Below are 14481 nucleotides of genomic sequence, written 5' to 3'. Positions count from 1 at the left end.
GCGTATTTATGACCTCCATTCGGATTTAAAAATGAGATTTTGAAAATTTGCTTTTGAATACTTTCGTTATGCTTTTTTTTTGCAAATACAAAAAAGACTTACTCTTTGATAATTTCAACAGAATGTTGGATATACCTGCACCATTAATTTATTTTTCGTTTGATCGCACTTCAATGCATTTAATGAAATAAAATTTAGTAAAAGGTTTGTCCAAAAGTAAAAAAAAACGTACAAAAAAAAAAAAAAAAAAAACTAAGGTAATATACGGAAGTTATTCTTTCCTTACAAGGATTTTTAATGCAATTACTTCACAGTTGTATTTCCGATCCATTCGGTACGTGAAGTTTTGACTTCCATTATTATCAGTGGTATTCCTTTTTTCATCACGTATATCATTGGGTATAATAAATGAATTGTGCAGGTAGATACATACACTTATTTAGTCTTACATGTCACAGTTTTTTAGAAGCTTGCGCGGTTAATTTAACAATTATGTGCAAATTTAACCTCTTATGGAAGTTATTTTATAGCAGTTTGTTTTGTATTTTACTAATTTATATTTACTGAAAATACAGTGCAACGAAAATTTGTCATTTCAATTTCCACAAGAGAATTGGTACTTTTTGTGCATTATTTAAACCTTTATCTTGATAATTTCTACTTTCTAGTATTGTAATTCAGTGATTTTCCTCTGAAGCTGACTATTTGGCTTGATGAAAAAATTTCGCTTTCCCATATTCAGTTATTCTTGAGAGAAGATTTCATTTTTAAAAGCACTCAAAAAGGCTTATTTATTAACTTTGTAAGGCAACTTTTACAAATATATGCGAAAAGACGCCATATCATGCATAAGCGAATCTACTGCCCATTTTTCCTTTGTGCCCGATTATTATTTATGTAATTTACATAACAAATACCGCTAGATTGTATGGAAGATTTTTTTGGTAAAATGAGCTGCAATTTTTCAATGGGTGAAGTTGCATGCAACAGACTATTGGTATCCTGGGTCATACCTATCATTTGATAATCATTTTTTTTTTTTTTTTTGCTTTGCTTTCGTCTTCGTTAAAGAAAACCTCTCATCACCGCTAGTTATATATTCTAAGATTCTACAATACTTTCGCAAATTCATATCTTCTTTTTAGAAAATTATCGAGTTCTTCATTTCTCTGCAATGTGAAATAATCCCTAGAGAGAGCAATTTGCAAAGCTCAGTTTTTTTATCATCCAAGTTTTCAGTTATGACAAGATCCATGATAGATTAAACTTTAGGTTTTGAATACTATTTTCAAAGTATATGGTTGAGCTATTGATTTACATGAACTTTTTAATATTTTACCACTATTGTCTTCTTACCATTTCAAAGCTTTAATTAACATGATGATATTAGTCATACTTTTCTTCAAATCACTTAATATTTTGTTCACTTTCATTTGAAACTCGACGTCTTTTAAAGAAATTTATATCACAGTTGTTTTCCTATTTTACCACTATTGTCTTCTTATATTGTTATTTGTTTTTTTTAAACGTTTTATTGCAGAGTTCGGTTAGCGAAGGAAGGAATTCGTGTGCACTAGTCACTACGATCCTACTGGCTGAGAAACGCAATAGTTGGTGAAAGTGAAATTCATCTGGTTACCAAACAACTCAAACTGAAATAATTTAGCCTTATCGTCTCAAACTGTTCAGGCAAAATTAACATTACGAGGTTTGCATGGAAGTTATCATTTTTATAGATTTCAAAATTTTCATACGATTGTTTTCAGTCCCTAAATTATGTACACTGAAAACTAGGATGCTGAGGAAGATCTGGTAAACCTGCTCCTGCAATTTCTTCACATTTCAGATCTTTTTTTTTTTTTTCTTGAGAGTCAACGAAAAAAAAAGAGTCTAGAAGTGAAAACCTGATGTTTTGTAAAGAAGGCTGGAAGGAGAAACGAGAACAGATGATTCAGTATGATTTGAAAAGAGGTTTAATTCGCAGCGGTAACTGAAATTTAAATATTTTAGAATAAAATTTTAAAATAGTTTATGACGCGGAAAAATTTAAGTTTCGTTGTTTGAGTGATATGTAGAATAGATACATTACTAAAACTCTTGTTCCGATAACGAAAAATAATGACAAACTGTTCTTTTATTGTATTTTTCTGTTTCCATATTTTTGTTCCGAAAATTTGATTTCTATTTTAAGCTGATCACTAGGAAACGCAATACGTACCTAAAAAAGCTTTTCTGAACACATAACAAAGTGCTTCATTGTTTGTTGACTTCCCTGCTTTATATTCTGACACTTTATTGTTGGTTTTCATTATCTCTATTCAATGAATCCTCAAAATCGCTTGTATGAGACGTGTCTGATTACGGAGACTTACAGTTTCGCTTTTTCTGCAACAGATTATGCTTGGGAATTACTTAACTTGATATCTTGAAAGTGACTGAATAACAACTTTTAAAGATTCCACAAACAAACTTCAACGAATTGTAATTTTTATTCAAACTTTGTCAAAAGAAGGGGATGGATTAAAAAAATGATTGATTATTGGAACGAAGAAGAAATAGATAGAAAACTTTGCACATTATGAGCACATGAAGTTTGAAATGTTTGCCGGTAATTTTTGATCATAAGGTGACGTTGTTTGATTTTCCGTCCTTCCGATGATCTGTGCACTGGTGTTAAGAAATTTTTTTTACAATGAAATTGAAATTGCAAGGAACTGCATTAGCATTATTTTTCTTTATTTGTAACAAAATTTCCGCTCCTGTCGTTGATTTTTGGGAATATCTCAGTCATTTTACAAGAAAAATGAATGCAACGTCTTATGTGCAACATATTTAGCTACATACAGTAATGAGGAAATTAATGAGGGTTTTGTTAGTTTTCATTGCTATGTAAGAATTAAAATCTTAAAACTAACAAAAGGCAAAGGACACATATGCATCTCAGTTGCATGCAATTTTTTGGCAAAAAATTATATAAATATATGTTGACTCCGAACAGTAAATGTAGAGGTTGATACTTGAAAAGATGATTATTTCCTGCAAAAAGATTGATTGATGCATCGAATTATAGATAGTTTGCCATTAGTTTATTTGCTGTATTTGTTTACTCGGTTTTCGATTAATTAGGTTTCATTTCTTTTATTCACTAATTTCAGCAAAAGCAGTGTAGTTCATGTATAATATGCAATTTTTTTTTTTTTTTTTTGACATATGTGTGGATCTGAATCGAGTAGAGTATAAAGATATAAAGATTATGGAAAGTTCTAGGAATTCCCTCTAAATTTTACATTTTTTATTGATGTGGAAAAATCTGCCTAGTGCCGTTTCATAAATCTCTCTTTTTATTTTTTGCTGTTGTCCAATGGGAATTTTTTTGATAAGGAACAGGAAAACTAATTCAAAAGTTTTGTCTGTTATTTAAAACGTGAATTAATGATACAGCAGTGCTTGTAACAGCAGTAGAAGTGGATCAGCTGTAGTCACAGTTGTTGATATTGATGGTAGTGATGAAAGCTGTGTCCTGTCCGGTTTGCGAGGCCTTAGTAGCGCTCAAAACTTTGAGATGAGCTTTAGCGTTCCTGGTACGAGTGCTGCCAATCAGTATGCAGCAGAAATACGTGTGATATTATCTTGGAGGTGCATTATTACTAAGATTCTTCATTTATATAGTTTAGTCCAAATGTGAAAAAAAAAAAAAAAAAACTGAAATACTTAATACTAAGAAATATTGAAATGCTTAATTTTTTAAGGGACTACAATTTTCAGGTATATAACCTGCTCAATTATTCAGTGAAATTGATATCAAATCGCCAACAGCAGTTTATTTTCCAGTCCTCTACCTCGCGTAGCATCCATTAGATCTGTTCACGCGTTTTACATCAGGAAACAGAATTTTTGGATTGAAAAGCTGCAAACAACGCAATGTTCTATTTTGACGAAGATCATAGGGAGAATGGTTTTGGTAAGATAATCTTTTTCAAAATGAGACACCATAAATAATGTGTTTGCGGTATTTCTGTTGTATTTTAGTTGCTAAGCATAATTGATAGGTACAACTGTAAGTTACTGTATGTTTCTTTTATGGCAGAAGTATTTGATGGCCTTATTTGTATGTAAATAATTGTTAAGAAGAATCCAATTATTTCTTTAATTAGCGTATTCGATACAGTGTCCTTTTCCTTTTAACTCAAAAGCAACGTATTACTTAGCATTCTATATTCTGTACCATTATTTGCATATTCATCATCAGTTACACCCAGCCAGCCAGATTTCATACAGATTTGTACATAATTTTTGCAACCTTTAAGTAGTATCTTAATCTTTAATACAAACATCAAACTCTACCGAGCAAAAAAAAAAAAATTACACACACACATACATGACACACATATATATATGTATATATCATTGTCTAAAGCAGTGGGGAGAGAGAAAGGGTAGCGAAGAGGGAAATGGGAAAGAGCAGTGTTTCTAAGAAGACTGAGTAGCCGCTTCATGCTATTCTGCGAGAAAAAGAAGAGAACTCTCATGAATATCGTGTAATTAGGATAGCAACTTCAAGCATAGCGTTTGAGAATATTTATAAAAGAAAATGAGAAATAGAAAGGACCGAGAATAGTGGGTAGATTTAATGATACTGCTGAACGGGTGAATCGTAACTGCATGTCGTCTTGCATTCAGGAATATCGGAGGAAAATATTGTTAGAAAACTCCTCAGTCCGGAAACTATTTGTGTTGAATTTTTCTTGTGTCATTTTGTAATTTCTGATGCCCTATCAATCTTTATACTCTTTTCGGCATTCCAATTTATAATCGCTGACTTTTGTGAGAATAGTTTTATTGTAAGGAGATAATATGGTGAGCTGTTCTGTACAAAATCTCTGTAGATGCTTTGCAGTTTCATTCGATTTTAAGCTTTATTTTTCCCAAACCGTTCTAATATTTTTTTATAGACTTACACAAAATCTTTCGTGTTCTCACATCAAAAATTCTTGTTGAGAGAGTAGCTGAAAATCTCTGTTTTCTTTTTCCACAGAAATGCGAAAACGTCTCGTAATTCATTGTCAAAAAGTGAATGTAGCGCTTTTGGTGTCAGTATTATCTGCAGCTTCCTGCTACATTCATCATTTTTCTGCCACCATAAAATTATATCATGTAAGTTCTTTCGGTCTTAAAGTTCAATGGCACAATTTTTGGCTAAAGTCAGTAAAGATTTCTGAAGTTCTGATTCATTGAAAACAGATTATAATTGATTATTTACCTTCAGCATTCAGGTAGGCTACTACTGGAAGTATTTGAAAGTTAATGAGAATAGTAATAGAATATTTGGATTTTCGTAATCTTTCAGGTTGCAAGGTACTGGTCTTTGAACTTATTTTCATTTAAGGTGGTGAATGAAAATGTTTTAAGAAAAGACAACTCTCATTTAGAATTGTCTCATTACAGAGTTAAAATTTTTTTTCTGGAATTTAAGAAACTGCGCATTTTCCCTTAGACATTGATTATATTTACAACAAAGTTATCGAGAAAAACTTGCAAAAAACGTAGATGCGTAAAACTGCATGATATATCAGATTATTATATTTATATATGGCGAAGTTAAGAGATAATAGGGTGAAGACCTGAATTTAAAAGTTTAATGGAATAAACTTAAAAAAAATGTCATACGTAGTACATATGACAGTTATAGATGGCGACAAATGTGAAACTAGATCATTTGGAGCTGGTTGTAAGAATCATGTGTAAAATAATACTGTTACTTCAACAGTAGTATTTGCAGTAGGAGAGAGGTACCAGGGCATAATTTTTTTTTTCATTTTACTGACAGTAATATATTTTACACCCTTGTCTCTCTAATAATATCTTCAGTTCACTGCGTCTTCTTCAATTTACTTCATCTGTGTAGCTTTTGTTTTTGTGAAACTTGCTTAAAATACTTCATTCTTCTAAATTTGAAAGTTTTATTTCAACATAAAAGTACTTAAAAAGTTTATGATGATTTCAACTTGAAATTTCATGTATTCATTCGTCTAATCATTAAACGATAATGCATGAACTTTTTACTGTTTAAATCCAGTGCAGATTGTTGCTTCTTGATAATTCGTGATGGTGAAAAAGAAGGATCAATAACTACAGAAAATAGGGCAGAGATATTATTTATGGAAAGTATTGTTGAGTGTGAACAGTGAAAAAGATGCCATTATGAGAAATGATCGAGCTGGTTGTCGTTGAAATGTTTATGATGTTAGTGACGGTTAGTACAGATAATCGTCATTTTTACCAATTCAGCAATTTCTTTTATCTCGCCTTTCTATACTGCTGCGTTTATAATCAGACACTTTCAGTCATCAAATGTTGCACGTTATGTTTTATTCCTGTTTAGAATTTTTTTTTTTCCTTTCTATTGATTGATCAAAGCAATTTTTGCGTAAATTGTTACAGGATGTGATTTCTTAATATGGTCTATAAAAAGTAGAAGGAGGAAATTAGGAATAGGTGGAGTTGACTTTGAACATTTTTAACAGCAAGTTATAACGTGTTTTTGAGGAAAACTTCTGAAGAAGAGAATTGGTTAACGATTTTGAGGTAAAGTAGACAAGGTTAGATTAAAAAAAAAAATCATTTATCAACTTTTTATATCTTTAAAAAATTTTTTAAAAAATAATTCTCGATGTTTTGTTTGTTTAGTTATTTATTGATGACTGAAAGCCAGTTTAGCTTCCGAAATTAATTTTGATTTAGGCAATTTTCCTTGTATATTTATTGATAATGCTGCATTTATTCTGAAGCAGTACTTTGTCTGATTATTTCATTTAAAATGATAAAGAATGGGAAACAAAGACTTCTTTAGAAATCAAAATATTGGATTTTTCTTGAGATGAAAACTGAAAGAAAATCCCAAGCTTTTTTTTTTTCTACTAATAAAACATACTTTTGCAGTTCAGATAAAAATTTTTCTACTATAATTGGTAGGCATATTTAGCAAAGAACTATCAGTTTTTACTAATTTTTTGTTTCAGACGCTCCATTAGCATCAGATAACGAGGAGGAACATCGAGTGGGCGAAGCACCTCATAAGCAGAATCCGCGGCGGGAAGAGCAAACTGAAAGTAGGATTAAAGCGCAAAAACCGACTGACGGGAGTGCACAAAATAGCAAAGAGTGGCAGCGAGCAAAGAATTCTGGTAAGATTAAAGAGAGTGTAGAAGAATTTCTGATTGAAAAGATTTTTTTCATTACATTCTATAAGTATAGAACTTTTAGAAGCAGAATACGATTATATTGAATAAATTGTCTTCCTAAATTGCGCTTCATATTTTTTTTTTACAATTACATAGAGCAGTTGGAGAAGTTGATGCCTTCTAATGTTAGAAAGTAACATAAGCATAAAAATGAGCGATGCTTTTTTGTTGGTTGGAGAAGACTTATCCATTTTTTTTTTTTATTAATCATGTTGTAAGCATTGAATTTGTAGGTATTTCGTCGGATCATTTCTTATTTAGCCTTGAAGATATAAAGAATATGAAGTTCAACATTGCAGTTATTGATAGAAACTTTTTTCAGGTTCTACAACGACATTATCCACAGAAAGCTATGGCGGTGGTCGTTGTTCTTCGGAAACAACGACAGGAAGTTCGCCTCGCGAGTAAATTCTAAATTTTTTTATAATTCGAAATCATAATGATAATAGAACATATTTGCATAGTTTTTTATGTTAATATTTTAGCACAGTTTTCATTTTTATAAATTTTTTTAGCTTTATTTCGGGTCGATTTTCGGATAATCCTATAGAGGGTGAATTTGATGGTCTAAGTGATGGAGAATCAGAATCCGAAGAACAGCCTGCTGAACTCGTTCCATTAGGCATGCGTACCTACAGCTTATCCGGTTGCAAATCACGTTATCATAAAAAGGCTCGAAGCCATTTTGCAGGTTTTTTGCACTTATTTTTTTAATAAAATTCTTGGCACTTTATTACATCATATAAAAAATACAATTTTCAGCATTAGTTCAGTCGAAAAAATTTTCAAAAATCAAAAATAAACTTCGTATAGATTATTAATGTTTCACATTCTGCTCCTATTTAAAGAAAAAAGGAAATGAAAGAGTTTGCCAGAGTTCCTTTATATGTTTAATATAATCAGTAGAACCAAAATCAATAGTTTCAGATTTCTATAAGCTAGTGGATGATCATCTTGGGTCAGGAGCATATGCAAGTGTTAGAACGGGTATTTCACTTGCAACTGGTAAAGAATTCGCTATTAAACTGATTGATAAACATAAAGCGGGTCATACACGCTCACGCGTTATACATGAAGTTGAAACATTTAATCTATGCAAAAATCACCCAAATATCGTGCAGCTACATGAGGTATTGTGATTTTATGACTCTGTTGATAAGAATTAAATTGCTTCTACGAAATTTAATACTAAAAAATGTAAAAAGAGTTGAGAATATTGTCACTAGTTATTCGAAATTTTTTATACCTTGTTGAATTTTTTATACCGTTTCAATATGTCAATTTATTTGACATAACGGTGCAATTTGTATGTCTTGCTAGTTTATTTAATGCAAAGCTCCTTCATATTGAATTCACATAACCCAATTTTAAACTCCCATATGTTCAAATTTTTTAGTGGTTCGAAGACCATGACCGATTTTATTTGGTGTTCGAAAAAATGCGCGGTGGTCCTCTACTCGATCATATCCAACGCAAAAAATTTTTTACCGAACAAGAAGCAAGCAAAGTAACAAAAGACATTGCCACAGCGCTCAAATTTTTACATGATCGTGGTAAATTTGCAAGTTTCAGTTTAATCTAAGGGTCAAAATAATGGACTTTGTTTTCGGATCCTATTTGTAGAGCTAATAAAATCCTGGTTGACATAGGGATGAGTTGCATATGTGGTAACAAAACGTATGAAAAACATTTTCTTAAATCTTAAACTAGAACTTTTAGAGGGATGCATATGGCTAGTTTTAGCTTTATTGATTTTCAATCTTAACGTCTAATTAAAGTTTGGTTTTGATTTTAGGAATTGCACATCGCGACGTGAAGCCAGAAAATGTGTTATGTTCAGATATCGATCGCGTAAGCCCGGTGAAACTATGTGATCTCGACCTTGCAAGTAAGGCGAGTCCTCCGTCTTCACCACGATTAACCAATGTCAACAGTGAGCCAGATTTAGCAAGCCCTGTAGGAAGTGCAGAATTTATGGCTCCGGAGGTTTGATTACGTTTTTATTGGAATTTTGGAATCTCAAAAAACTTTACTGTCATCATTTCGAAATTTTAAGTAGCTATTTTTCACATTAATTCTATTTATCACTCTTCTGAAATTATTCGTAACTCCTGAATCTAGAAAAAATTAGTTTTCTGATTTTAGGTGGTGGATGCTTTCGTTGGCGATGCACTTAAATACGATAAGCGTTGTGATATGTGGTCACTTGGTGTTATTGTTTACATCATGATATGTGGTTATCCGCCATTTTATGGTGAATGCTGGCGTGAAAACTGTGGTTGGGATCAGGGTTGGATTTATGTGGATTTATTAAAATTTTGTCTCAAACTTTCTGCGGATCCGGTAAAATATCGGAAAGCCATAATTTTATGTAATGACAAGGAATAATCTCAAATTTTCAATCGATTTCAAGGTTATAGCCAGCTGTAATTCGGCCACTGACATTATGGCTGATTTCAGGCCTAACATGTAACGACTGTCAGGAAAATTTGTTTAAACGCATTCAACAAGGGCAGTTCGATTTTCCGGCTCCGGAATGGGAGAATGTGAGTGAGGAAGCGAAGGATCTCATTTGCCATTTACTGGTAGACTTTTTGGACAAGAATAGTCACTCTTATATTAATCATTCAAAATTTCTTTTCGCAAAGTTTTCAGTTATTCCTTTTTATTTAGGTTAAAAACGTTCGTCAGCGTTTCACTGCCGATGAAGTATTAAAACATCCATGGGTGAAAAACGGTGCACCGGAAACCAAACTGCAAACTCCAGGAAATTTATTCCGGTGTGGTTTTGTCTTTGATTTTTCGGAATTTCTTAAATCCCAAAGTTTTCTTTTACCTACTATATACAAACTGTGGGTTTTTGTTTCAGTAATGACAGCACTCGTGATGTTCATCAAATGCAGGAGCATTTCAATGTGATGAATCGTATCGTTGCAGCACGATTAAGTGCTCGAATGGAACAAGGTGAACATGATTCCGGTAAATTTTTGCTGTCAGAGGATTATGGTTGTTTTGAGTGCAATGAAAAGCGGATCTAGGAAACCATCATACTTGTAATTGATGGATTTTCATTTTTACCCGTTCCCTTTCGAGGTCAAGACAATGTATTTATTCATTAGTTTAATTATATATGTCAGTTTAATTATTCATTAGTTTAAATTGTATAAATTCAAATCTAGTATTGCGTGAATATCGTCTGTTGACAATTTTTTTCCAAGATCAATATTTAATATTCCTCTTAAATCTAAATATACATTTTCAACGTTTTTTGAATATTAAATCGTTTGCTTATTAAGTTAGTGGTATTTTACGTTATGCTGAAATTATTGTTATTTTTATGTTATTAATGTATGTACCTTATTAAAGAAGTAATGTGGTCATTTTAGATCAATCAATCGATGGGCGAGCAGTCTTAAAACGATCGCCAGAGTATAAAATATTCGAAGATATTACGGCAGATAAAAGTCCAGCGAGATCGGTATACCCGAAGCAGCCATACAACGTAGTTACAACGAAAGTTGAAGCAACGTTCCGGGAACAATCATCAAGTCCAAATGGTAGTGTACCAAAAACAGCGAAAAGAAATGTTGAGAAGCAGAATAATATCAAAAAACTAGTGATTCGTAAAGCTCCGAGCTATGGGCATAGTGTCGTACAGTGTGCCGCTCCAGTAATGCATTTCATGAATGGAGTCAGTAACAGTGGTAATCAGTATCCATTACACGTATCGGAGGTATGTTCATTGCTGATAGATGGATTTTTCTGTGTCATAAAAATGAGAAGTTGTCATTTGATAGTTCTGGAAAAAGTTGCATCTTTTTTTCATCGTATATTAAAAATTCTTTTCTGATTAAAGTAACTGTTGTGATTGAGGAAACTACTTATTTGCCTAATTTTGATTCTAGAAATTTAATTGAGAACAAGACAAAGTAATTAGTTTTCGAAAAACTTTCAGATACCATTACCTTCCCCATTACGGTATACAGATAGAGTACCGTTATTACAAACTCCACATGTTATACCACCACCTTTCCATCTACCGCCAGGTCAAATTGTCAACATGAATGGAATGGCTCTGTATCCACGCATGCTTCCCCAACCGATCTATCCTCCACAACAAATGGTATGGCTTTTCTACTTCTTTCATCTGAGTTAGGTTATTAAGCTTGTGCTCGTATTCATTGGAATTAAGCCGAAGTTTAAGGTTCAAAATAATTAATTGATGTAGCTTCTTTGTAGATTTGTATAAGTTAGTCAAACTTCTAAAAAGAAATTTTCCAGTTTCATGTCGTTTCTTCGTCATATGTTCCCAATGCCAATGTTCGTATGGCACCATATCAGGCGACTTGTGGCAGTAATATCTTCGATAAAGTAGACAGAAGATCAAAGTTACAGTGTAACGGAATAATGACAAGAACTCAGCAACAGCAGCCAATGGGTGGGCAAGTAAGACGAATGATGGTAACTGTACGTTCTGCTGCAAATCTGTCTGGATCATCTTGCTGCGATAATCATCCACCTGAACACCTGGAAACTTGTCAAGGTGCTATGGTCAAGCAGGTATATTTTTATAATTGGGAAGAGGAAATAATTTTAGGATAATTGCAGTTTAAATCAACGAGTTGAGAAACTGAAGGAATCTTCTTTAGAAATTGGAAATTCCAAAAAATTTAATTTACTGAACCGAAATTGAATCTGTGAATTGATTTGATAAATTTGTACTTCATACGTGTCATTTGTTTAGGATTCAAAAACGGACTTACGTCAGTGTCAGGCACGTGAAACCCAGGTCAATGTCTAATGGGATGATTGTGGGAATTACTCAATATTGACCGGCAGTAGTACTTCTCCAGTTCATTTTAAATAGTTTTTTTTTTTTTTTTTGAAAGTTGATCGCAAGTTGCCACTCAGAACGGTCCGGTAAATCGCAAGGACAATGAAATATCGTACCGTTGTAGCTTTAGAAAACCCACATTCGAATTGAGATGAGAGCACCAAAACTAAAGCTGGAGTAAGTATTCGATCCCTTTGCATTGCTTGTTGTTCATTCTACACTTTGTATTATTTGTATATTTATTATTTTCTCTGCAATTGCTAGAATTAATTTTGGTTCATTTCATTTAGACTTTTTTTAAATAACTGTTTGACCTTTTAAAATTCAGTTCACATTCACTTGTCTTCGGTAGATGTTCTTTATTGTTAGATAAACTAAGAATTGTGGAAATAGGTGTTAAACAAGGATTGTGGTAGATAAGATTGTATGATTCTGAAAGAACTTTTTTTTTTTTTTTTTTTTTTACTATTAGCCTTGATGTATTGGCCTTTTTTGTTACAATTTCTCTCTTTAAGTATACAAAATGTTATTGAATGTTACATATTTTGTGCATATCTTATTCATTTTTTTAAGTTGGGTTTGTTTGAAGCAATTTTCCATTGGTTGGTGGATGAAATACGATACAAAATTATTGATTTCTTACAATCGTTTTAAATTTCGTTTTTGAAATTGGAAGAGTCGTTTTGAAATCGCTTTTATGGTAAAATTCATTATTATTACCTTGAAAGTGAATTTAATACGGGTGAAGGTAAGTTTGACTAACTTGTTTCTATTTAATAGTAGATATCCTTCTTTCTTTTCCTCTTCTTATATGACATTTGATTTTGATTATTGTATTATTTTTTGAAGTATTTAGGGGATGGTACGTGATTGAGTTCAGATTTGTTCATAACAGTGCTATATAGATTATTTTTTAATGAAATCTTTTTCCTACCATTGTTTTTTTCCTTCTTTGTTTTTTACCACATAAGATTTCTTTTTTTTTTACGGGAGCATCGACGTTTTCCTTGTAAAATTAAAAAAAAAAAAAATTAAATTTATGAACTCAGAGTTCTTCGAAATATTTCGTGCAAATTATTTTTCCTTTAAAAATGTTAATCTAATATTCTTATTTACAAATGCTATGATAAAAAGATACTTGACTTGGAAAGCAATTTTAAGCTTCAAGCTTCCTTGTATATATTGTTACATTTCTTTTGTTATCTGATTACTGTTAGTGTACATAAACCCAAGCAATGTTATATAATTGAAGAGGCATCATATTATGTAAATAGATTAAAGATTATGTTTTCGTGATATATGTAAAACGCTTGATGGTTAAATGTATAATTTCTCATTCAAAAAGAAAAAAAAACCTGTCAATGCTATTTTTACATTTGCTATTTTCGAGTATGTTTTGCTTTGTTAACTACTGATGGTTTATGATAGGGACAATCACTGCTGGATCATATTTTATTCTAAAGTTAGTATATTTCTCTGAAGTGTTAATAAATGTTTTCCATCACAGGTTTTTTCTAACTCTTTTGATTCCTTTCATTACCATGAAGTTAAGACTTTGTAAATGTAGTCACCTCTACAGTCCATTAATACTTTGTTTTTATTTGATAATTATTTTTGTTTGGTGAGAATGTCTTTTTTTTAGGTGCTTTAATTTGATCCATTATGGGTTTATTTGAAGCTCTTCAATTTGTGGTTTCATCTGTATCCTGCTTTGAAACTTAAGTAGGTTACTATGTTATGGGCCCCGCTTGAGTATCAATTTTGGTTTTTATTATGAAAATTTTGCACAATTTCAAACAATTTAGATTGTAAGTATTTGCAAGAAAAGAAAATACTGCTTCTTCTATGGGAGAACGCACATTTTCGTATTTGTGGATTTCAAAATCACTATTTTTAATTTGTGTTCTTTTTTGATTCCGGTCTTTTATGAATTTAAAACTTGCATTCTGTTATATATTTATTTATAGCTATTGACGCAGCGTGTTTTAATTCATTTTTTTTTGTTTAGGTTGTTAGTAATTTGTTTTATTTCTTTGGTTTGTTTCCTCTATATTATGTCTCTATGTTATTTTATAAATGGATTTTATTTCTTGGTGTCTTGTGTCTAAGTTTTCATGTGTTTTAAAAAATTAAAAGTATTAATATGACCTTACTAAAGCAAAAGCAGTAAAGATTAATGAAGAGGAATGTGAAAATCGCATCGCTTCATTCACACTTTTTTTGCATTCATTTTTCAGAACTGAATTAGGGGACAGGATAGATAAAGAATCCTGTTAATTCATACTTGCAACATCATTCAGGTACATGGGAATTGATTTGAGAAATTGAAATATGCCTTGGATTAGATTTATCCTCGATATTCATTTGCTTGTGTTTTTTTTTTTTAAAAGGAAAGACAAGAAGTGC

The 14481-nt window shown here is 31.7% G+C and overlaps 1 protein-coding gene across 3 annotated transcripts; it reads left to right on the top strand.

The window, feature by feature from the left end:
* Positions 1 to 3921: 3921 nt before the first annotated feature.
* On the top strand, positions 3922 to 12042 carry Bma-mnk-1 (Protein kinase domain containing protein; the record flags this gene model as incomplete). 3 transcript variants are annotated; one of them, XM_043078357.1, is made up of 15 exons in its annotated part: positions 3922 to 3961; positions 7020 to 7184; positions 7564 to 7645; positions 7757 to 7932; positions 8169 to 8371; positions 8638 to 8794; positions 9037 to 9227; positions 9387 to 9531; positions 9702 to 9826; positions 9915 to 10021; positions 10111 to 10205; positions 10628 to 10974; positions 11197 to 11364; positions 11523 to 11801; positions 11986 to 12042. In XM_043078357.1, the coding sequence occupies 15 exons, from the start codon at positions 3922 to 3924 to the stop codon at positions 12040 to 12042; spliced, it is 2337 nt and encodes a 778-aa protein (XP_042934291.1). The 3 variants fall into 3 exon arrangements, with proteins under 3 accessions (XP_042934291.1, XP_042934290.1, XP_042934292.1); XM_043078356.1 differs by having other exon boundaries at positions 10111 to 10220; XM_043078358.1 differs by lacking the exons at positions 3922 to 3961; positions 7020 to 7184; positions 7564 to 7645 and having other exon boundaries at positions 7866 to 7932; positions 10111 to 10220.
* Between the last annotated feature and the right edge of the window lie 2439 nt (positions 12043 to 14481).

The sequence above is a fragment of the Brugia malayi genome (assembly GCF_000002995.4).
Source record: "Brugia malayi strain FR3 genome assembly, contig: Bm_v4_Chr2_contig_001, whole genome shotgun sequence".
NCBI lineage: Eukaryota > Metazoa > Nematoda > Chromadorea > Rhabditida > Onchocercidae > Brugia > Brugia malayi.
The sequence above is the reverse complement of the archived record's forward strand: the minus strand, read 5'-3'. Positions and strand labels throughout refer to the sequence as shown.